This window comes from Dasypus novemcinctus, chromosome 26, assembly GCF_030445035.2.
Source record: "Dasypus novemcinctus isolate mDasNov1 chromosome 26, mDasNov1.1.hap2, whole genome shotgun sequence".
NCBI lineage: Eukaryota > Metazoa > Chordata > Mammalia > Cingulata > Dasypodidae > Dasypus > Dasypus novemcinctus.
The window spans coordinates 31,552,744-31,576,581 of NC_080698.1; the positions used below are offsets into that span (position 1 = coordinate 31,552,744).

The 23,838-nt window shown below is 37.6% G+C and overlaps 1 protein-coding gene and 1 long non-coding RNA gene across 8 annotated transcripts in view; one reads left to right on the forward strand and one right to left on the reverse strand.

Moving 5' to 3' along the window:
* The window catches only part of MITF (melanocyte inducing transcription factor), a 235,428-nt gene that overhangs the window by 206,149 nt on the left and 5,441 nt on the right, over positions 1-23,838 (forward strand). For 4 of the 6 annotated variants that reach the window (XM_004482045.4, XM_071212157.1, XM_012521026.4 and 1 more), the window contains 5 exons: positions 1,192-1,287; positions 8,757-8,874; positions 11,466-11,522; positions 16,890-16,965; positions 22,174-22,321. In XM_004482045.4, the coding sequence (XP_004482102.2) occupies positions 1,192-1,287; positions 8,757-8,874; positions 11,466-11,522; positions 16,890-16,965; positions 22,174-22,321 (495 nt within the window). Of the gene's footprint in view, positions 1-1,191; positions 1,288-8,756; positions 8,875-11,447; positions 11,523-16,889; positions 16,966-22,173; positions 22,322-23,838 lie in introns of all 6 variants that reach the window. The other 2 variants (XM_004482044.4, XM_004482046.5) reach the window with 1 other exon arrangement.
* Positions 1-23,838, reverse strand: part of LOC131276105 (uncharacterized) — a 173,773-nt gene that overhangs the window by 111,172 nt on the left and 38,763 nt on the right. The window lies entirely within an intron of this gene.

The following is a 23,838-nucleotide window of genomic DNA, read 5'->3' on the forward strand; positions in this document are numbered from 1 at the left end:
TATTGAGCATTTATCATGTTCCTGGCACTGTGAGCACTTTATATGGTGTATCTTAAATCCTCAGAAGAATCCAATAGGGCAGTAAGTGTTAGTGATTCCCATTTTACAGGTTGGCAAACTGAGATTCTTGAAGATTAGGTCCTTTGTCCCTAATCTAGAAAGTGTGAGATTCAGGATTCAAACCCAGGCCCTGTGACTTCGGAGCCTGTCTTTTCAATGGAATTGGCAAGAAGACAGAGAGGAATATCCTTCTGAGTTCTGAAATGTTATTATGTCCTTGTGAAACACTATTAAGACCCGAGCATGTGTACACACAGAGACATACCAACTAGCTCAAACACGTTAGGTGTTTACGAAGAAATGTTTTCAGATTTGTCCTTGCAACTGCTGCAATGTACATGTAATCACCGTTGTTTATTATTATAACTGATGTTTTGGTACTTCAGGAATAAAATTGATCTAGTGGGAATGTCAGCTCCACGACTGTAATGATAACCTCGTCCTGGTGTACTCCATGGGGAGTACCAAGCTCACTGGCAGCTGTACAAAGAGAAACTTATTTCACAAGTCACTGTGTGAGCAGTGTGACTAGCCAGTGGCTTGGGAGCCACGGTGCCCCACACACTCCTATGGGGGCAAAAGGCTGGAATAGCATCTATATTTTCCTGCTCGAAGGACAGCATGGGAAACGTATGGGGAATAGCCTTTATAGGAAAAAAGGGAAATGGCAGCTATCATTAAAGATGAAAGATTTCCCGGGTCATTTTTCTTGTTTAGAGCAGACAGTTTAGCACAGTGGTTGAGAGCCTAGGTTCAAATCCTAGCCCTAATTAGGTATGTGACTTTGGGCAAGCCGTGTCATCTCTTTGTGTATCGTTTATCTCACCTGGAAAATTGCTGTTATAATAGTATCTACCTCGATGGGGTTATTGTCAGGGTAAATAACTTAGCCCAGGAGAAGTATAGTGCCTGGCATCTAGTAAGCACTCACTGAATGCTAGTTGCAAATATTCTCATCACCCATTAGAGTTAATGGTCTTCATGTTTGAGTGGCAAGAGGAAAGTTGCTTCTTAGAATCTAACTAAAGGACATAATTGCTTTGAGTAAAGAAAGGACCCTGGGTTTCTTTTTGGGTTGCTTTGCAGTCTTTGCTTATTTTTCTCTCTCTTTTATTGTCCTTTTTCCTACAGATGGATGATGTAATTGATGACATCATTAGCCTAGAATCAAGTTATAATGAAGAAATCCTGGGCTTGATGGATCCTGCCTTGCAAATGGCAAATACGGTATTGATAAATTTTTTTTAAAAGAAAATCATGAACTATTTCCAGTATTGTCCCCTTTTTCCTGAGCTTTTAGTTTATCTTTGTCACTGATTCATTGAGAAATTCCTTATAAAGCAGAATGTTACCTCAGATCACAAATAAGCAATTTTCATATCAGAAATGAAGACTTTCTCATGAGTTTATCAGTGATCTCATAGTAAAGCTTTACATTCCTTGGGTGTATGAGTCCACTTCCAGTAGGATGTTAGCCACCAATTCCCCCTGGCATCTAACACCCAACTTAGTACCATGCAGCCATGGGAAGCACTATAGATGGTACTGTTTACAATGGAGTTCTAGTTAGCCTGGAAAAAATCAATGCAGTGTTTAAGGAGATCTTTGCATGGGTGATAGAGGAACACTGGGGCTACCCTTGTTTAACAGCAAAATTTCATCCAATTTTAGAACAAATTGGTGTCATATTTGCGCTTTTATGTTACTCATTTCTCTCTAATTTGGAGTCTTGCCTAGATTGTTTATTTCACTTGACTCCTTCCTTAGGTTTGTGTAGCATGGTACTGTTTTACCAAATCCTGCCTTATTCGCAGATCTCTTCTAGTCTTTGCAGTGATCATGTAACTCAGTTTGGGACCGTTAGTGTTGTGCTCAGTTTTAGGCTTAGGGCAGACAGTCTTTCCCAAGATGATACAGCTTGGATGTGTCAGAGCCAGGACTGCTCAGTAGGTCTTTGAATGTTCAATCCAATCCTTTTTTGTGAGAGCAAGCCCATGAGACTATTGTACTCCTTAATAACCAGTGTTTAGAAGACCAACATCCAGTCATAAATCCCCTTAGCCAAGAAACAAGACAGTGCTTATTTATTTGCACCAAATCCCCCATAAACTGTTTTTATAGTTTGCATTTTCTTTTCTTTTCCATTTTGGTTCATTTACTTGATGTCTTGATGGGTGAGCACTGCCCTTGAAACCTCAAAACTCCTTCTACAATCTTTCACCTTTGTCTAATTGCCAGCCATCTACACTTACTCCTGATTTTGAAAGAACCAAATGTTCTGCCATTTGGAAAAATGTTTCCATTCTGAACTCTCCCTACTTCTTCAAACCCTTGGTTAGCTTCCATGGAACCATTGTGCTTCCATCTCTTTGCATCCAATGAGATAGACTACACTTGTCAGCACTCAAAATCCTAGAATGAACATGAGCAAAACAGTCGAGAGAGCTTGCACTAGGGAATTTATAAATATATCTGAAGACATGGGTCTACTTACAATACATTCACCTCCCTAGCAGCACTAATAGCAATGGCCCAGTCATCTCAAAAGAACTTTACTTTGAGGGTGATCATTTTGCCAGTGGTGCTAAATGGGAATCTGGGCACACCCAGGAAGACTGTAGAATTGACATGATTTTATAAAATCATTGATTTTTTTCTCATAGGTGAGGGCTCTTAAGTTATCTTATCCAGTGTAGTAATCAATCCGTTAATGTCCACTTACAAGTCCTCCATATCTCCCCTCCACCCACTGGAAAAAAAAAATCTGTCATCCAGCTTCTTGAAAGTCTCCACTGCAGGCTATGTGCTTATGCACCAGGGAAGCAGTAAAACACAAACACGGTGGTTAGGGGTTGGAGATTTGTGATCATACTGGGATTCAAATTTTAAGTCTGCCATTTACTCTGTGACTTTGCAGGTTACTTAGCTTCCCATCTGAAAAGCAGGGCTAACAACTATGCCTACCTCATCGGGTCAACTCACTTTGAAAAGTATTTATAGCAGTTAGCGTTGTAAATATAATTTGTATTCAATAAAATTATCTGACTTGTTAAGTATAATTAACTTATTTTAATATCAGGGAACTTTGATAGCATTTGTTCATTCAGTTGATATTCATTGGGCACCAAGAATGTGTCAAGTTCTATGTGAAAATAATATCATATTTAATAATGAAGATATTCCTCACACAGAGTCTCTTTGTAAGCTCAGGCGTGAGTCCCAGTTCGGCCTTCTGGACAATTTTTCCCCATGACAAACCTTCTGATGACAGTTGTCATGACACCTATACATGTCTCTCCTTTAGGCTGAATACCCATTGCTTCTTCAGACAGTCTGCACTAGAGTTGATATCTCATTCCAGCACCACCTGATTGCTTCTGAACTATTTTAGAGATTGATTTAGCATCCATTAAATGTCTAATATATAACTGCCACTGGACTATTTGTTGTGGGTACAAAGATGAATAAGTTATGCTTCCTCTTCTCTTGAACTTACCAGACTGGAAGGGGGGGACCAATTTAACCTAAGGGGAGAAGGATAAATCAGGAGCAGAGAGGCCATCTCAGGAGATTTCCTAGATAGGAAAGATCTTCTGAGCAGATTTGAATTAATTTCCAGTCAGGAGAGGAGTAACCTGCAGCCATCCTCAGAAGTCAATGACTTTGTCCTGGCATGCATTTCTCTTCTATATTCCACTCGGGAAAAGGCTCAACATGGCCACATCAGAGTCCTCCCAGGATAGAACTGTTTCAGTATTTTGCTTTTAGTGGAGAGAAAATATAGTATTGGTACTAGAAGCACAGACTGTAAGCCAGACATCTGATTTGAAGCTTAATCTTGAGTGAGTTATTCGAATTCTTTGTCTCAGTTTCCTCATCTGTAAATAAGGATGATAATAGCATCTACCACAGAAGAGTTAATGTGGAGACTGCAAGAGTTAATATATGAAAAGCACTTAGAACCGTTCTTGCCAGATAAATTCTCAATGAATGTGAAGTGCCAGCTGTTATTCTTGATAAACTGGGGTTTTAGTTACCAAATTAAATAACAAAGCTACTACAACTTATTAACATATTTTAATGTTCTCTCCGTAGTAAAATTTAAACTTAATGTTCTTAATGTTCAGCCTTTCCCCCCTATCTTTGAAGTGCTTTTTTCCCCCAAGTTAACTACTTGAAAAAAAAAGTAGAAGGAACACTTAGAGAGGAAAATATCCTAAGGGATTTGAAGTCTAGAAATAACTATTCTGAGAGCACAAGGGCCCTCTTGTACCATCACAAACAAAGAATAAAAGTCCCAGTTTACTTGTGTTAACAGTGCTCGATTGATATTCAGAGAAGGGGACCATCCAGAGAGAAAAAAATGATAACATTTTACAATTATCATTTACTTGGAAAAATACTTATTTAGGTGGAGCAGAACATTGACAAACTCCATTCAGATCAAGTTTGAGGCACAGACACACAAGAGTCCACCTTCTCTTTCTTTGTCCCACTTAGACTGTGGCTTCTGTCTGTCCATTGTGCAGCTTGTGCTCTAGAAGATTCAGTGGATGGAATCTTATCCACTAGGTTAACATGTTGGATTAAACCAGCAAGGAAGCAAATTATTTGTGTTGATGTCTTCTTCTTCCATGGCCCCAAAGAAGTTATTTTGCAGTAATTATAATATATAATAAGTTAACTGTGTTTATGGGGGGATTTTTCTAGCCCAGAGAGGGAACCACAGGATCCTTTCTTAAATATGCATGGCTAGGAGACTACTTTTTAAGTTGAAAGCCAAGTTATTATAATTAACCAGCCTTTAGTAGCTTCAACAGGTAACAGCCATCAGTACTTACAGAACATAGCTACATAACACAGGGTTTCTCAGCCTTGGCACTACTGACATTAGGGGCCAGGTAGTTCTGTGTTATGGACCCTGTCCTGTGCATTGAAGGGTATTTAGCAGCCTCCCTGGCCTCTACCCACTAGGAGCCAGTTGCACCCCTTCCCCCAGTTGTGACAACCAAAAAATGTCTCCAGACACTGCCAGATACCCACGGGGGGGCAAAATCACCCCAAGTGGAGAACCATTGATTTGGAATAATGGGTGATCTCTTCAGCCCTGCACAAACCCTGATTCCTGTGCTGATTTGCATCGCAGGCTAGTAAAATAGGTGTCATGGTTGTTGGGATACTTGATAGTTAACATGGCAGGTACTTTGGTTGATCAGAGTGAGAATTCGCTTGTAGAGTGGGATACAGTGAACCTTCCCATCCTTTTTCACTTTCTAGAAATAACATTGCTAATCCTAGTAGCCATCACTTAAAATGATCACTTAAGGAGCAAGCACTGGGTTTCATCTCCCTCGGCTCACTTATAAAACCATGTGAGATGAGTTATATGATGGCCAGTTTTCAAATGGGGACCCTGAAGTGCAAAGAGGTTAGAAAACAGAGCAGGTCAGTAACAGGCAGAATTTTAACCTGGACCTCTGACGCCTCAGCCCAGGCTATAAATCACTGCACTATTAATTTGTGGACTGAAATATCAATATTTTGGCTAGTGATCAATTGGGTTTTTATTTCCTCAGGCCCAGTTAGAGATGAATCAAAATTTGCAGTTTCCAGTTGGTTAATACCAGAACATTGATACTGTCCCCAAATAGTGCTATTAACATGGGAATGAATGTTCCTACCAAAAACTGCCATTCCATTGCAAGAACCTTAACTTTTCTTTCTGTAAATCCAGAAAGAAAATATACAAAGTACCTTTCTAGTTTTGTGCCTGGCCCAGAGTAGGCACCTACAAACTTAAATTACCCATATTCTGGCATGTTCTATGCAACCTACTCCTAAGCAGCAAGTATTAGAAAAACAACTGAAGTGGGAGATCTTTTAGAGAAGTAGATACAGGATTATAAAGCTGCTTTCCCAGCAGGAAGTAGTAATGCCTGACCTCAGCAGAGTGCCTGATGAGACAACTTGTTATAGAGGTTTTACTTCATCTCCCTCATTTGTAGATGCTGCTGCCACTCCATGCCAATCGCAGCGATACTATCTGCAAATTTGAACACCACCCCCAACCCATTTTTTCTGGGTCTCCTCTCATCTGTCTTTGCATCTTTCTGTTTTTCCAACTCTCTCCCTCTGTGTATGTGTATGTCTCACCTTATTCTACCCCCTTTGTGTCTTTGTCTTATTCCCACTTTCTGACATGCACACACACTCTCTCTCTCTGCTTCTCTTTTACTGAGATTCTGCTATTATTAAATATATGTACACATATCAGCTTCCTTTAGAATACAGTTAAAATATGGATTCTGCTCCTGGAGAAACTAATAATCAGATGTCTGTCCAGTGTAGATCCATTGAATGACTCAAAAGTTATTTTAAGTGAGTTATATGTGTTACTTGCCTATTATTTATCCCTAACAAATCATCATAATAGCACAATTGCATGTTTTGCATATGATTTGCATTTCTAGAGCCATGGGAATATTTTCTTTTAAGGTTTTTGCATTGAATTTTCAAGTTGCATTCTTAGTCTATTAATACCCGGACGTTCTCTCAAAATATGAAACTCCAGAAAGATAGGGGAAGAAACTTTGAAATTAGGAGAATTTACCAAATGCCATAGCCACTTTATAAGTTTCATCTCTCAGGCCCTTTACAGTACTGTATTGAAACATATGAGCACTTTTCACTTTGATTGTGTTAAATTAGATGGGGATAAAACCAAATACCTTGCCATAAGGCAAGGTTGACCCTGAGAAGGTGACCTGTTTCAAATAAAACCACATAGTGAAATGACTGCTAATCAAAGTCACTTTTTATCAGTTCCTTAACTTAAAGGCCTTTAAATTGACTGCAGTGTATGTTTTTAAGCATGTGTGTGAGGGTGTTTGTGTATTACATTATATACACATAATATAAATGCTGTCTTAAAGAACGAAAGTCAGTGGAAAAGAGGGAGGGAGACAAGCTCTGCTGATAGTCTGCCCTCCCTGCCCACCTCCCACCTCCAGCCATGTAAGAGCAAGTGTCAACTTAGCCAGTGAGAAAGTTTCTCATTCTGTGTACCCTTCCTCCATCCCCCTTTCCATTTCTTTTGCTGTGGGTTTAGTTCATGGGTGTTTATTTAGAAACCATCAAAGAATAGATGGTTGATAGCTACGATGAAGGGAAACACATTTGATTCTCTCTTTATTTCACGGTGTATTTTCATCTGTATATAATTGGTCATTTGAGGGAATGAAAGGTGCTATGGTTGCAGTACAGTCTTTCCTGGGTACCTCTCAATCACTGTGCATTTTATTCACACTTAAATGCCATTTGAATTTACTTTTCTCAGATGTAGGGTAAAGTTCACATTGCACAATCCGGTAAGGGAAGGGCTAAATGACATGAAGTAATAAAGAGTTAAAGGAGGGAAGTGGTTGTGGCTCAACTGATAAGAGCCTCCGCCTACCACATGGGAGGTCCAGGGTTCAAACCTAGGGTTTCCTGACCCATGTGGTAAGCTGACCCACGCGCAGTGCTGCCTCACGCGCAAGGAGTGCACCCCACAAGGAGAGCTGCCCCGCGTGAAAAAAGCACAGCCCGCCTAGGAGTGGCCCTGCATACTCGGAGAGCTGATGCAGCAAGATTATACAACAACAACAAAAATGACACAGTTTCCCAGTGCCGCATGACAAGAATGACAGTGGATACAGAAGAACTCACAGTGAAAGGACACAGAGAGCAGACAATGGGGTGGGGGGAAGGGGAGAGAAATAAATAAAATGAGTCTTTAAAAAAAGAGTTAAAGGAATTGTTTCAGTTCAGCTAGTAATGAAAATTATCTCCAGTGAAAGTAGCAAGGTCACTTAAATATTTCCTTATAGTTCATATTTAGAACTTTATTTCAGGGAGCAAGAAGGCATGATGTCTTAGAACTCTTATGTCTGGAAAAATGAAAGTATAAAATTAATGTAATGAACTAGCATCAGGAAAAAACATATACTACAAAAGGAAGTCCATGTAAGGGAAAATGAGTGCATTACTTTAAAATATTCAATTTAGAACGAGAGGAAATGAAACTCTTTAGGTAGCTTGGGAGGGCTTTTTTTAATGTTCATTTTTATTCTTTTATTAAAGTCAGCGGGCTCCCTCTTGTGGCTTTATGAGACTTTTCAGTTTCAAGAAAATAGCCTTTTTTTAAACAATAGGAAACCATTTGTTTTCCTATAAGACATACTTTTCATTGTTTGTCCTTCTAATAGAAAGAGAGAGAAGGGAGAGAGGAAGAGAGAGACAGAAGGAAATTGACTGGTAAAAACCCAGCTTTGTTGAAAAAGGTCATCCCATATAGAACCTTACTTGTGATAGTAACCAACATTTGTTGAACATCTATATGGACTAGATACTGTGCTTGCTATATTATCCACTGACTCCATGTTAAAAATAAAACCCCTAAGTTGGGTAGTATAGCCCTTTTATGGGTGTGAAACTCTGCATCATTTCTTCTCTCTAGGGGTATTAGCTAAGGAGACCGTATACCTCTATTTTCATTTCTAGGAGGAATGAAAGTGTAAGCATCTCCTGTTTCCCTATTTTTAAAAAATTACTTTAATCAAACTATTTCCATAAAATAAAGTCCAGAATAGGATGTGGGTTTTATCTGAATAGCTTACGGATTGTTCATTATTCATTTCTGTTGTTTCTCTTTCTAGTTACCTGTCTCTGGTAACTTGATTGACCTGTATGGCACCCAAGGCCTGCCACCTCCAGGCCTGACCATCAGCAACTCCTGTCCAGCTAACCTTCCCAACATAAAAAGGGAACTCACAGGTAATTATGCAGCAAATATGTCTCTTACTATAGGTTTCTGTTTAATTATTGGTTAGGCAAAAGTCTCAAAATAGTGACCTCTAGACTATATTCAACTCACAGACATACTTTGGTCTATGCAACAGTTTAAAAATTGAGCATATTTTCAAATGGAGGAATTATTCTAGAAATTCCTGGTTTCCAGTATGTCTTGAAATACCAGGAATCGAGCTCCCATTACTCTCTTGCAGTGATCACCATGTCTATGCCTGCTGTCCTTCTTGGGGTGGAATGACAGGCAACTCTCTTCATTTGTAAAATATCTCTGTCCTCCTGGTGTTTATGTTTCTTGCCAAGTCCCTGGAGGCTTTTGAATTTGTGAACCCTGGTCTGAATTTTCCGTGGGTAAACATTTTAGCCCATAGTTGGGATACAGTAAGAATGTACGTTTTATTATCTTCAGAAGCCTTGTTATTCGTGCTATATCATGTGCAAATGATTTATTACATGGGGGGGGGGAAATAAATTACAAAATGGAGCAATGGATATTGTTTGTTCTCGAGGCAACTGTGAAATTACCTCTTTTGCCACTTTGTTTAATGCTTTAGGGAAGGCATTTGGCCATCAAAACATGATGGAAGCTATATTAGAACTGCCATTCTACCATGTTGAATTTCATGGCTTCTGCCCTACCCCTCTTTTTGGGCTTTGCATCCTACAGGATTTAATGAACAGACTGAAAATATGTAATATGGATTTGGTGGGGGAAATTTCTTATCCTTTACAAGGATGTCTTTCAAAAATCACTTCAGAAAATTTTGGCAAGAGAAAGACATTTTCTTTTAAATCGCTGACTGGGTTCAAAAAGGTTATTAGTTCATTAATAAATAAGTAAAAACTCTATCAAAAGCCAAACAAATAAGTAGGCACCCCTACCACGAAGGAAAAGAACCATGAAGTCTAGAAAATATTGAAATCTATAGTGAAAATGATAAAACATTGCCTAAGTAACTTGAATAAAATTCCTACCACTTTAGTAGATAGTTGAATTTTGAATTAGGTGTATGATTATTTCCTTAGAAACAAAAGAAAACAAAAACCTAGGATATCATTGAATTGGAGGATGTTTGAATAAAAGCCACCTGTCATGCTTCTATGTGGGAAACAAAATTAAAAATAATCTTGATTTGGGTTGACTTCCTTATTTGAAAGAATTCAATATCTGAATTATATATCCATATGCCTGTGTGTGTGTGAATATATATATATGACACATACATAGATATAAATATACACTAAAAAGATTTATAGTAAAAAAAGTTCTATTTCAAGTAAAAATTCTGAATTATGGTAGTTTAATGATTCAGATATCAGTTCTGAAAATAAGATAACAGAGGTTCTTGAATCCCAAGATTAGTCAAATAATATGCTTTTTGTCTTATTTTGATTTTTGGCTCTGTGTAAGGCAAAAAATATGTAATTTCTGGTGGCATTGGTAGCACAACATTGTGAATGTAATTAAGAGCACTGGATTATATATTTGAATGTCATTAAAGGGGAAATTTTAGTTTGTGTAAATGTTACGAGGAAAAAAATTTTTTGAAGCATAGGACTCGGGGTGCAGGTGTATCTCAGTGGTTGAGAGCCTGCTTCCCATATACAAGGTCCTGGATTCGATACCCAGTACCTCCGGGGGGTGGGGGTGGGAATAAAAGCATAGGACAGTAAAACACAAATAATGAACCCAAATGTAAACCATGAACTATATTTAATAGTACAATTATAAAAAATGTTCTTTCATTCACTCTATCAAATGGACTGCACTAATGCAAGGTGTTAATGTTAGGTGAGTATATAGGAACTCTGTCTTTTATGCATAATTTTTCTGTTGACCTATAACTTTTCTAATAAAGGAAAAAACTGTAATGTCTATCACAGATCTCCCAAGAGTGGCTTGGAAATAGACCTTTGCAAATGGAGTTTCCACCAAATATCTTTCTACCCAATTCCTATTTTTTATTTTATAGACTAAAATGTAGTTGTTCCTCAAAGTCGTTAAATAATTTCTTTTTAGCAAGTTCTGAAAGAATTCTGGCTCCAAGTTCTGAAAAAGAAATGAGTTCATTTACATGAACCAATTAGAGAAGCCCATGGATCCAATTTGGGGGCTTCTCTATACAGTTTTCATGTCATTGTATTACTCTATAAAGTCATCAAACATAGACTGAGAAAAATTCTTTTGCCTGAAGAGAAAATTTGACTCCTAACAATAGAAGGTTAACAGTAAAATTCTGTCATTTTCTAGTTGTGTATTTTATTCTTCTTAGTACCTGGGTATGTTTACAATGTGCCATGGATCTTTGTTACCAAAGAAACAATAAGACTTTTACCATTTTGTGGGCACCAAGTTTTTGTGTTTATTGTATATATTGCTTTTGAAAAAAAAGGTAAGCTTTTAAAAACCAATTACAGAAATTTTGTTTTTACTTAGAGTCAGATAACCCTATATGTTTAGAAAATGAGTTGTTTAGAAGTTTGCATTGATGTGTGCCTTGAACAGTTCCAACTTCTAATTACTTCATTCACGTGCACAGCGTGTATTTTTCCCACAGAGTCTGAAGCAAGAGCTTTGGCTAAAGAGAGGCAAAAAAAGGACAATCACAACTTGAGTAAGTTGGTTTTTATTGATGTTCATGCCATTTGATGCTGGGGTTGATATTCCCCCATGTATCAAAAGATTTTTCCAGGAATTTTGAAAGGAAATTAATTTCTATGGCTGTTAAGGTACATTATATGGAAGAAAATTATTTTTCTCCAAGGCATATATTTTCTCCCAGGTTTCACCTTAGCTCGAATTGGGTTTTATTTACTCACTTGTTTTCAGTTCTAAAGAATATTTCTTTTCCCTGTTTGTAGTAGGGTGTGGGGGTGGGGTGGGGAGAGGGAGACTTGATCCCCGACTACCTAATTATAACTGTTGCTCACACTGGAACTTATTAACAGAAGGGGATTATGGGATCACCTTCTCCAGTGAGATTTGAAAGAAAAAATAAGAATCAGAAATGGATCTGGTAGGGAGTAGATGGGTGAGGTAGTCTCCCAAATTTCTGTCTTTACCTATGATATTTTATTATTAAAAGAAGTCCTGTAACATTTAGTATTTAAAACATTAAACAGTTAAAAGTCCTCTTTAATTTACTATTGATTGGATTATTTAAGCTTTTTCCCATGAAAACTTAAGTTTTGATTTAATAAAATCAAATTTCTGTGTGTGTGAGAGAGAGAGAGTGAATTTTTAATTTCATAGCCTCATGTCCTTTTTTCTAAATTGATTTTTAAGAATGGGACATATAAACACTTTCTGCTTATAAAAAGTACACCATTATAGAAAAACACCATAGTTCTCCTTGAACCCCTGGGATAACCTCTGTTTTGTTTTGTTGTTTTTGGTTTTGTTTTTTCCAGTTTGGTGTTACCCTTCTCAATTTTTTTCTGTGTATTTAATAACATACACACATATACAGGCACACAGAAAATAATAGCAGTTTGTATATGTCTTAATACAAACAGTATCATATTGTCCACCTTCTATTGCTGCTTGCTTTTTTTACCCAGCAGTATATTATATTATTAGAAATCTAAGTATTCCTACCTTTTAAGAACTGCTGGGTGGTTAAGTTGTTGCCACTTTTTTGTCTATTATAAACAGTGCTACAGTGAACATTCTTGTATATGCCTCTTAGTATACAGAGGAGTTTGTTGTTCTAGGTTAGATACAACAAAATGAAATTGCTGGGCCCCAGAGTATATGAGATTTTTACCTTGTGTAGATACTGCCCTTTCACAGTGCCCATTTCAGGTATGAGAATCTTTTCTCATGCTTTAACCAAAATATTCAGATTGGTAATCTCCAAGGTCTCCAACTTTCAAGTAATTGTACTCTAAGGTATTGCTTCTTTTAAAATACTTTAGAAATAATTAATTAGGCATTATCTAAAACTTCACCTAACTGAAATGTGGCAAACTTAGTTTGATCTTGTCAAAAACAATACACACTTTTAATTAGACATCTAAACTCTAACATTCAGGGTTATCAGTAAATGCAAACACAATTAACACAAACTCTGAGGGCTATAAAACAATTTTGAAAACCCATCTAACCACTGGAAGTTAATATTTAAAGTCAGATTCCCCCTTGGCATAGATTTTCCTTTTCTAGGAATTTTTCTTGTAGGAATCCTTGCCAGAATGTACAAAGAAATACATTCAGTTATTCACTCATTCACTCAGCTAATAACTCTTTATTGAGCCAAGTGGCGCTTCTCTACAGAAGCAAACGGGACAAACAGGTTCCCTATCCTTAGGAGCTTAAGTTCAGTCAGGGACAGACAGAACAGATAAGCAAAAAAAAAAAAAGTAGATTAATACTGTGTTTTCAGATATAGGATGAGTACTGTGAATGGCAGGAATAAAACATACGTGTAAGCACCAATTCAAATATTTCTTGCACCACTAAAAAAGAGAGAGAAACTGGAAATAGTCTAAATGTTCATTATTAGAGAATTTGTAAAGAAATGAGGGTACACCCATTTAAGGGACACTCTGTGCTTTTTAGAAGAATGAGGTAGAGCGGTAGTACTTGACTTAGACGACGTCTGCAATGTATTGTTGAATGAGAAGAGCAAGCGGGATATGATGTAAACTATAATCCATCCCGTGCAGCAGTGCTCCAAAATGTATTCACCAAATGCAATGAGTGTGCCACAATGATGAAAGAGGTTGTTGATGTGGGAGGAGGGCAGGGGTGGGCTATGTGGGAACCTCTTGTATTTTTTAATGTAACATTTTTTGTGATCCATGTATCTTTTAAAAAAAGACAATTAAAAAATAAAAATTAAAAAAAAAACCCAGCAAGTGGGAGAATATAGTATCCCATGTACAGAAAAAGACAACAGTGTATAACAGTGTATAGGGATGTGCTTGTGTATGTTTATTGGATTTTGTGCACATGAGAGAAAATCTCGAAATCTCTCTGATAGTGACAGTTTCCCAGGCATATAAGCATTGCCTAAAGAATTGTAAAGAGATGGTTTTACTTTTTCCTTTATATACTTAGGTATATTTTGAAATTTTTTACAAGCTTATATTTCTTTTAAAATAAAAAGATTTATTACATCTAAATATTAATGGTGAAAGATGTCAGCAATACATTCTTAAGTGAAAAAAGAAAGATGCAGAATAGTTTTTAGTGTAATTCCACTTTAAAAGTATCCTTCTTTATTTAACAAATCTTGAGGGCCTACTGTGTTCCAGGTACATACGGATGCTTGCTCAGCAGTAGATTAACTAACTAAATAAATGCAGTGTGTGGTTGTTGGGTGGTAGGAGATGAGGGGAGGAAGAGCAGTCTTGGGGATAGTGGCAGGATAGGGGTGGTGTTGGGGGGGGGGTCAGCTTAAAATAAAAAGGTCAGGGAAGCCTCATAAGTAGATTTGAGTAGCTCTCTGAAGAAGGTGATTTGAGAGAGCCATTCATATATCTAGAGGAACAGTGTTCTGGGCAGGGGGAACTAGCAGTGTCATGTTTGAGGTGAGGAATGGGTGGCTTGGTCAAGGAATAACAAGGAGGCCAGGAAGACTGAAATGCAAGCGATACACAGAAGGAGATTCAGCTAGAGTGGGAAAGGAGTAGGAATAAAGGTCGGATGAGTGGGGGCCCTCGCCAGATCCTTCCTTGTAAGACATCACAAGAACCTGGCTTTTCTCTAGGTGAGAAGGAAAGCTGTTGGAGGATTTTGAACAAAGATTTGACATGGTCTGACTTAAGTTTTAACAGGATCCCTCTGGCTGCTGTTTTCTAGATAGATTGACAGTGGTAGAAAGCGCTGGGCATGGGTGAAGCAGAGATGCTAGTTAGGAGGATTGCAATAATCTAGGCAAGACATGATGGTAGCTTCTACCAGGTGTAGCTTTTTCCCAGGTTGGGATGTGGTCAGATTCCAGAAAACTTTTGAAGGTAGAGTCAAAAGGTTTGGTGATGGAACAGATGTGGAATGTGAGAGGAAGAGAGGTGTTATATTGTTTCAAGAGTTATTGCCAAGCAACTAGAAGGAGTGTGTTAGCATTCAAGGATTGCCTGTGGGTGTATCAGATTTGAGGAAGATAAGCTTATGGTTGGATTGTTCATTAGTTGTCCATGTGGAGATACGTAATAATCAGTAGATGAATGAGTCTGGAATCACAAGAGAGAAATATAAGTATGGGAGTCACTGGGGTATATGAGGTATTCAGAACCCTGAAAAAATGAGGTCATTGGGAAAGTAGATGACCTTGGAATGACAGAGTTCCAAGAACTGTGTCCTGGAGCATATGTGTATTTATTTTTAGCACACAAAAAATAGTCACAAGATATATAAGAAACTTAACAATGGTAGCTTCTGGATTTATAGGGAATTTTTATTTTACTTAAGTGTTTCAGTGTATTTGAATTTTGATGGTTATTATATGATTGGGAAAAGGTATGAAAATGTTTTGCTTCAGAGTTTTGGAGTGGATCAGAGATCCAAAAATTCCTTCCTCAGAAGTATTGGCCATCATTCAAGATTTATATTTTATAAAAGTCTAATGGTAAGAATTAGTATTATATAATTGGTTTAGTCATGGAAATAATCACTCCACCAAGACAAATGCAATTTATACTGGGAAAGCAGTGAATAATATTTATCTAAGTGTACAGAGTAGTAGTGAGTAAAATATAAATATATATTAGATTACAGATATTTTTAAATTGAAATATTAACAACTTTAACCCAAATTATTAGATCTTAAATTATTTGGTATTTATTTGCTGTCGTAGGAAAGTTAAAAACATTTATTATCTCCTATCCCTTACTATTTAGTTCTCTGCTAAGAAGATGATAATGTAGTTGAACATACAACTGGATTTATAAAATAGGCATACTATGTTCATAACGATGCATGGTATTGTTAAGTTCCAGGGCTTTCCAATATGGTAGCCTAATAGCCATATTTGCCAGTGGAACACTTGAAATGTGACAAGTCCAAATTGTGATTTGTTGTAAATATAAAATGCACACTGGATTTTGAAAACTTAGCACAAAGTAAAGAATGTAAAATATCTAATTTAGCATTTTTTATATTGATTACATGTTGACATGATAATATTTTTGGGTAGACTGGACTAAATAAAATATTTAAATTAAGTCCACCTCTTTTGAGTTGTTTAATGTTGCCACTAGACAATTTAAAATTGCTTATGCAACGTGCATTTTATTTCTTTTAAACTTTGTTCATCTAGAGTAGAGGTTTTTGTATGGCCCATGAGCTGAGAATGTTTTTTACATTTTTAAATGGTTGGGAAAAAATCAAAAGAATAATATTTTGTGACATGAAAATTATATAAATTTCAAATGTCAGCATCCATAAATTCAAATGTTTCTCCTTAGTAGACTTCCATTACAAAAAAATTGTACTCGGGTTTGAATTTTGTTAGTAAAAAAATTGTTGAAATTTGTTTGTTCTTTTCTTATATAAATATCTACGTAACACCCTTAGTTTTGCTACTTGACCTTCAAAGCCCAAAATACTACCTCTCTGGCCCTTTGCAGAAAAAGTTTGTAACTCTAGGGCATGAGGTTTTGAATTCCGACTGTTTATCACTAATTTGCTGGGTGCCCTAGCCAACTTCCTAGGACCTCCAAGGCTGTTTATAATTTTTAACTGAGGATAGGAACGCAGATGTCAGGGTTGTTACAGGATCAAATGAGAAACCATATATTCAAGGGCTTTGTAAACAATAAACTTCTATACAAGGTAGCTCGTTTTTTAAAGCGCTTTAACCACTTAGCACCAAAAACATGGTAAAGGTGGGGAAGTGTGTGTGTGCGTGTGTGTGTAGGTTCAGGTTTACAACGTCCTGACCTGGTGAAGTTAATATGCACGTGCCTTTAATGAGAAATGCTAAATGGGTATGTGGTGCTGTGACTCATAGCCATTTCCTGTGTTCTTCTTTTGAAGTTGAACGGAGAAGAAGATTTAACATAAATGACCGCATTAAAGAACTAGGTACTTTGATTCCCAAGTCAAATGATCCGTGAGTACAATTGCATGTTAATCTGCATCATATATTTTTTCATACCTTAGTGGTTTTTCATATATTGCAAAAATGCTCAGTTATAAAAACTAGACTGAAGGGTTCCCCCTCCCTCTTTGGTTCCTAAACACTTTATATTTTTCTTTTGCTTAGTCTCATCAAACTAAAATTTCAAGGGAAATGCACTGAATTGTATAAAATGATTATTGACACAAGATGTTCAGCTTTGTGTGTGAGGGGGTAGCTTCCTAAAATCTGAGAATTCTTGGCAAATACTGGGTAACCTGAAAATAAAATACATTTTAGGAGTTCATGCAGTACAGAGATTTCGGTGCTTGTTAAAGCATGATTTGTTGGCTGTTTACTTTTCAACTTGCTCCATATCTGTAGGCACTGATAAGCAGAAATTGGAGACTTCAAGATTAGGAATATTGGCATCAGGCTAAATGGCAATCGTTTTTATGAAAACTTACATCCTCTTCGTATATTTTACAATATAGAAAAAATATAATTGTTAATACTTGTAAGTAGGCGCTGACCATTTCACCCAGGTCCTGCACCTATTCTTGCAAGATCGTTAATAAAATTCTTTTCTCCTCCACACACACACAAAATAAATAAACAAAAAAAACACTTTTAAGTACAGATTAACTAATTTGGGTTTTAGCCTTGGGTTCACACCCCACCAGCACCCACCCCCTTTTCAGAGATAACAATTGTAAAGATAAATTTCTCAAGTTTTCCCTCCTATCTGCAAAGTCAGCAAATGGGACAACAAATGGACACTCTTTATCCATGAGAAATTGGCCCACTTGAAGTAAGGGGCTAGAGGATGTATACATTTTAATAGCCCCCACAGGTATTCTATGAAATTAGCTTTTGAATATGACCTTTTAGCTTCCTAATAAAATGTAAAGATGAAATCAAGCATTAGCCATGCAAATCTTATTAAATAACTTGCTCTTCACAATAATTGTCAGAGAATATGTGGCAAAAAATAAATAAATAAAACTGTTGCCCATTGTGAGGTCTTTTGAAGAATGTTCAAACACAATTTCGTTCATCTACATTTTGCTTTCCCAGGTTTCAAGGAAAGCCATTTCGAAACCTGAAACATTCGAATTCTCAGTTCTGCAGCACAAATTTATCCTACTAAGGGGCTGTGACCTTCATTTCCTATAGTCAGTCTTGCATGATAGTTGAAATTGAATTCCCATTTTCCTGTTCTTTATCAGCGTTCACTTTTTAGCATATTCTTTTAAACTGTAGCATGTGAATCTCTTTAGCAACATATTATGAAATTATGGGGCTGCAGTGAAAGCTTGTATTTGCATATCTTCTTTCTCCATTGTATTAGAATACTTATGTGTTTATAATCTGAACTGATAGGATCTTTAATTGTCCGCTTTGTTTTAAGATAAAGCGGACTATAATCTGTATGGTGGTTTCTCAAAAGGGGTTTCTGGAATGTGCCTTGGGACTGCTATAGAGACACAGTCTTGCTGATCAAGGTGTCAACCCCATACCCTAGTTTCCCCCTTTTCCTTTTTTTTTTTCCCTTCTTTTTTTTAAATTAATTTTTAAATTTTTGTTTTTTAAAAAGCATTAGATTGCATAAATGTTACATTAAAAATATAGGGGGGTATATGGGAACCTCATATTTTTTGAATTAACATTTAAAAAAATAGATTGTAGAAAAAATATAAATAAATACCAATAAAAAAATATAGGAGATTCCCATATGTCCCATCCCCTACCCCCCCTACACACTTTCCCACATTAACAATATCTTTCATTAATGTGGTACATTTGTTACAATTGATGAACACACATTGAAGCATTGCTCCTAACTGTGGATGAGAGTTTATGTTAGAGTTTACACTCTGTCCCACACAATTTTGTAGATTATAAAATATATAATATAAAATATAATTTTATAAATATAAAATATATAATGTACAAAATATATAATGGCCTGTATCTGTCATTGCAGTGTCATACAGGACAAAGCAGGGTTTCCTTTGTTGATTTTATGTATTAGAGATCTACGTACACCTCTGTTTTTAAAAGGGTCTCTTTTATTTAAAAAAGAATAAAGTTGAAAACCCTTCCTTTAAGCCCAGAAGTATAGTTAATTTATTGGATATCATAAAGAAGCAAAAGCCAAGATAATGGGTTGAAATAATCACTTCTTAAAAACTCTGAGTAGCTGCACGCATGTTCCAATACCCGTTTCTCACCTTTCTAGCCTGAGGCATCGTCCATTACAAGTATGTTTCTCTCTGGCTGCCAAAGATTACAGAATCTCACCCCTAGTGGCTCAGGGCACTCCCTGGCTTGCCATCTTTGGTGCCCAGACTGTAGGGATCAACCCAGGGAATCCTCTGGGGACTATGATCCTACCCCTCATGGGAGATCTTCTGTTTTGTTCTTCATGTAACCTATATGAGGATCAGTTAATGGTGGTTTGTTTTAATGGCACTCCATTCGTATGTCCCACCTGATACTCCTGATCTGGTTTTAGTAGCTTTTGATGGTGGAATGGTTGGTTCTCCACACATTAAATTGTTTTTGTTTTTATCATCATCATGAACACTGTCTATAAGGAGGCTTGAATTAATTTAAAGCACTAGAATTATACTATATACAATTACTCATGTAATTATAATTCATTACAATTTTTTTTCTGGAGGCCTCTAAATTTTTTAAAGCTCTTTCACTTATTTTTTTTTTAAAGATTTGTTTTTATTTATTTCTTTCCCCATCCTGTCCCCTTCCAGTTGTCTGTTCTTTGTGTCTATTTGCTGCGTGTTCTTCTTTGTCCACTTCCGTTGTTGTCAGCAGCATGGGACTCTGTGTCTCCTTTTGTTGCGTCATCTTGTTGTGTCAGCTCTCTGTTATGTGAGGCACCATTCCTGGGCAGGCTGCACTTTCTTTCGTGCTGGGTGGCTCTCCTTACAGGGTGCACACCTTGCACGTGGGGCTCCCCTACGCGGGGACACCCCTGAGTGGCATGGCACTCCTTGCACACATCAGCACTGTGCATGGGCCAGCTCCACACGGGTCAAGGAGGCCCAGGGTTTGAACCATGGACCTCCCATGTGGTAGACGGATGCCCTATCCACTGGGCCAAATCCGCTTCCCTCATTTACATTTTAATGGCATTCTTTTTTTTTTTTTAAAGATTTATTTTATGTGTTTCCCTCCACATCCTCCCCGTTGTCTGCTCTCTGTGTCCATTCGCTGTGTGTTCTTCTGTGTCTGCTTGTATTCTCATTAGGCAGCTCCAGGAGCTGATCTTGGGACCTTCCAGAGTGGGAGAGAGACAATTACTCTCTTGCGCCACCTCAGCTCCCCTGTTCTGCTCTGCCTTCTTATTTTCTCTTCTGTATCTCTTGTTGTGTCATCTTGCTGCCCCAGCTCTCCACGTTGGCCAGCACTCCTGCACAGCGTGGCTTTCCCTCACAGGGAGGCATTCCCACGCAGGGCAGCACCTCTGCACAGAGCTGCATTCCTGCATGGGCCGGCACTCTGTGTGGGCCAGCTTGCCCTCACCAGGAGGCCCTGGGCAACAGATTTGGACCTCCTATATGGTAGACGGGAGCCCAGTTGGTTGAGCCACATCCATTTCCTCTTAATGGTATTCTTAATTTTCTCATAGATGAATACATTAATGCTATAGTGATTAAGAACTGAGAGGAGGGAAACGGACTTGGCCCAGTGGTTAGGGCGTCTGTCTACCACATGGGAGATCTGTGGTTCAAAACCCGGGCCTCCTTGACCTGTGTGGAGCTGGCCTATGCACAGTGCTGACGCGCACAAGGAGTGCCCTGTCACGCGGGGGTGTCCCCCGCGTAGGGGAGCCCCATGCTCAAGGAGTATGCCCTGTAAGGAGAGCCGCCCAATGCAAAAGAAAGTGTAGCCTGCCTAAGAATGGTGCCACCCACATGGAGAGCTGACACAACAAGATGATGCAACAAAAAGAGACACAGATTCCCGTGCTGCTGTCAACAACAGAAGCAGACAAAGAAACAAGACACAGCAAATAGACACAGAGAACAGACAACTGGGGTGGGGTGGGAAGAGAAATAAATCTTAAAAAAAAAAAAAAAAGAACTGAGAGGCACCAAGCCCAGACTGCCTGGGTTTGAATTCCAAACCCGTCCCTTACTAGATATCTGGCCTTGGGAAGGATAGTTGAGTTCTTTTACTTTATTTTTCTCATCTGCAATTTTTTAAAGAAAAAAAAGTACAGTATTCCTACCTAGTCTAGTTGTCTTGATGAATCAGTCAAGTAAGGATGAAAATCGTGTGGTGGTTTAGGGTACAGACTCTGGAACCAGACTCCTTAAGCCCTCTGGTTCTTCCACTTCCCAGTTATGTGACCTTGGTCAAATTGCTTAACCTCTCTGTGCCTTAGTTTTCCTGTCTCTAAAATGGGGATAATATTAGTACTTAACTTACCTATAGAAGTTGTTATGATTAAATGAGCTATAAAATCCTTATAAGAATAGAAGAGCATCTGGTACATAGTAAATGCCATTTAAAGATAGCTATTTTAATTGTTATGTTGAGCCTTTAACTCAGTGCCTATTCCATTACTTGAATTACGTTCTAAACTTTTTATAGCATGTTCACATAAAGTGTCTCTTTTGCTTTTAGTAACATACCTATGAGTAGCTTGTGCAAATGTAGGATCACCATTTTATAGATAAGGAAACAGAGACAGAGGGGTCAGATAACCTGCCTGTGATTATTCTTGATAAAATCCAGGGCTGCACAATCAAGTAGTGAGACCTCATGGAATTTTTTTTTACCATAGCTTATTCTGTCTAAGTTAATTTTTGTAGTCTGGGAAACATAATCATTTAAAATAAATATTAAAGAATATTGACTTTGAAATCAACAGACCTAAGTTTAAATTTTGATTCCACCTTAAACTGGCTCTGGGACCTAGGGCAGGTTGAAAAACCTCTGTTTCAAGACATGCACAAGGTCCCTACCTATAATTGTACTTGTCTGGATTAAGTAAGATAATGTATAAGAAATGGGTGCACAGCATCTGGCACATGGTGAGCCCTCAACAAATGGTAGCTCTTATTAACCTACAATTGTTGTTATAAGTTTAGAGATTGAATGTTTGAATATTGAATTTTGGTTGAGCCTCAAGTCCTAAGAAGTCCATTTTCCTCCTTTGTCACATCACAGAGACATGCGCTGGAACAAGGGAACCATTTTAAAAGCATCTGTGGACTATATCCGAAAGTTGCAACGAGAACAACAACGTGCAAAGGAACTTGAAAACCGACAGAAGAAACTGGAGCATGCCAATCGGCATTTGTTGTTCAGGATACAGGTTGGTGGCATACACTACGTAATGTTTACTACATGTTACTGACTTCAAGATGGGAAGAGGGATGTCCTGAGCCATAGAGAAGTTGACCTACATGATCCCAATCCTTGGAAAGTACAAGGATGCCTTAGTATTGGGGATAGGGAGATAGTTCATTGTCAAGGACATGTTTATAGGGAATTTAGGGACACCCACAGGATCTTATAAAAAGGATATAATCCTTGGAAGTAGTTACAGGTAGTGGAAGTATATCATATGTATCTTTAAACTGAACTTTAAGTTAAAGGGTATGTACCCTTAAGGGGAAAGGTAGACAAAATATTAATTTTAATAATGTGTACAGTTTGTCCATAATTCCATTTAGTGAGTTTACCTTCCACTGTTAGCATGTCAAGGGAGATAAGAGATCCCCATATCTCCCCCATAGTGTAAGCATGACATGGAAGATCCCTCTTTTGTATCAGCTCCTGGTACTTCTCTTAGATGCTAAGTCCTTCAGGCTGAGCTTGAGGATGCAACTTCCTCTGAACCTGTGCTGCAGAAGAGAAAGAAGAACTGACTCTGCTGTTGTCTGAAAGGAGTTTCAAGGACAATTTTAACTTGTTGACTTTAGAAGCCAACAATTAAGAGTCAGTGACATCATATCTTCTTGAGTAGATGGACCCACCTTTCACCAGATTTTGCCATAGAGCAAGGAATGTTTTATAGGTTTCCCTTACAGCTATTTATGGAGCTCTTTTATGAAACAGTAATTTTAAATGTGACATTTTAGAGATCGGTTTATTTCATCTAATGGTGTTAATCTTGGACCTTGAATTTATTTAACAGAATGATTCATTTATAATATGATTTTGAATCTTTGTAATGCTCCACAACACTTCCCATTACTGGAAGTCACAGCTGTGGGGCAGGGGTAGAAGGCACTTCTTCTTTTGGGGGTGCATTTTAGAATCTGGGGAGTAGAGATTATAGTAATTTGAAAATTCTCCTCCATCCCTTCCTTTTTTTGACTTTTATTGTTTATTTGTTTTATGTTCCATCTCTTCAATAAGTAGACATAGATGTTTATTCACTTGAACTTCATATAGCCATTTATAAAAGCAACTTGTATAATGCATTAGTTTCTTACATGAGTATTAAAATGTAATAGGTATTTTGAAAGAGAAATTAGGTTTTGTTTTTTTAGTTTTATTTTAAGGTTCCAAACATGTGCATTCATGGGAACTATGAATGTTGTGAAATATGTGAACTGGAAATTCCACAGTGACGATGTCTTGGTTTTCTTCCAGTGACAGCGTGAGGCAGCCATTAGCACTTTCGCATATCATAGAAAACATTATCAATTAGGAAAGCTCTACCATGCAATCAGCCAGAGTTTTTGAGATGAGATTTATCACATTATTTAGAAATCTAAGTAACGCTTTAATAAGCCGATAAACATTTTTAAACAACAGAGGATTAGAGTGAGATGTTTGCCTCCCTTAATCCAACTTTTAAAAATTTATTTATTTAGTAAAGCC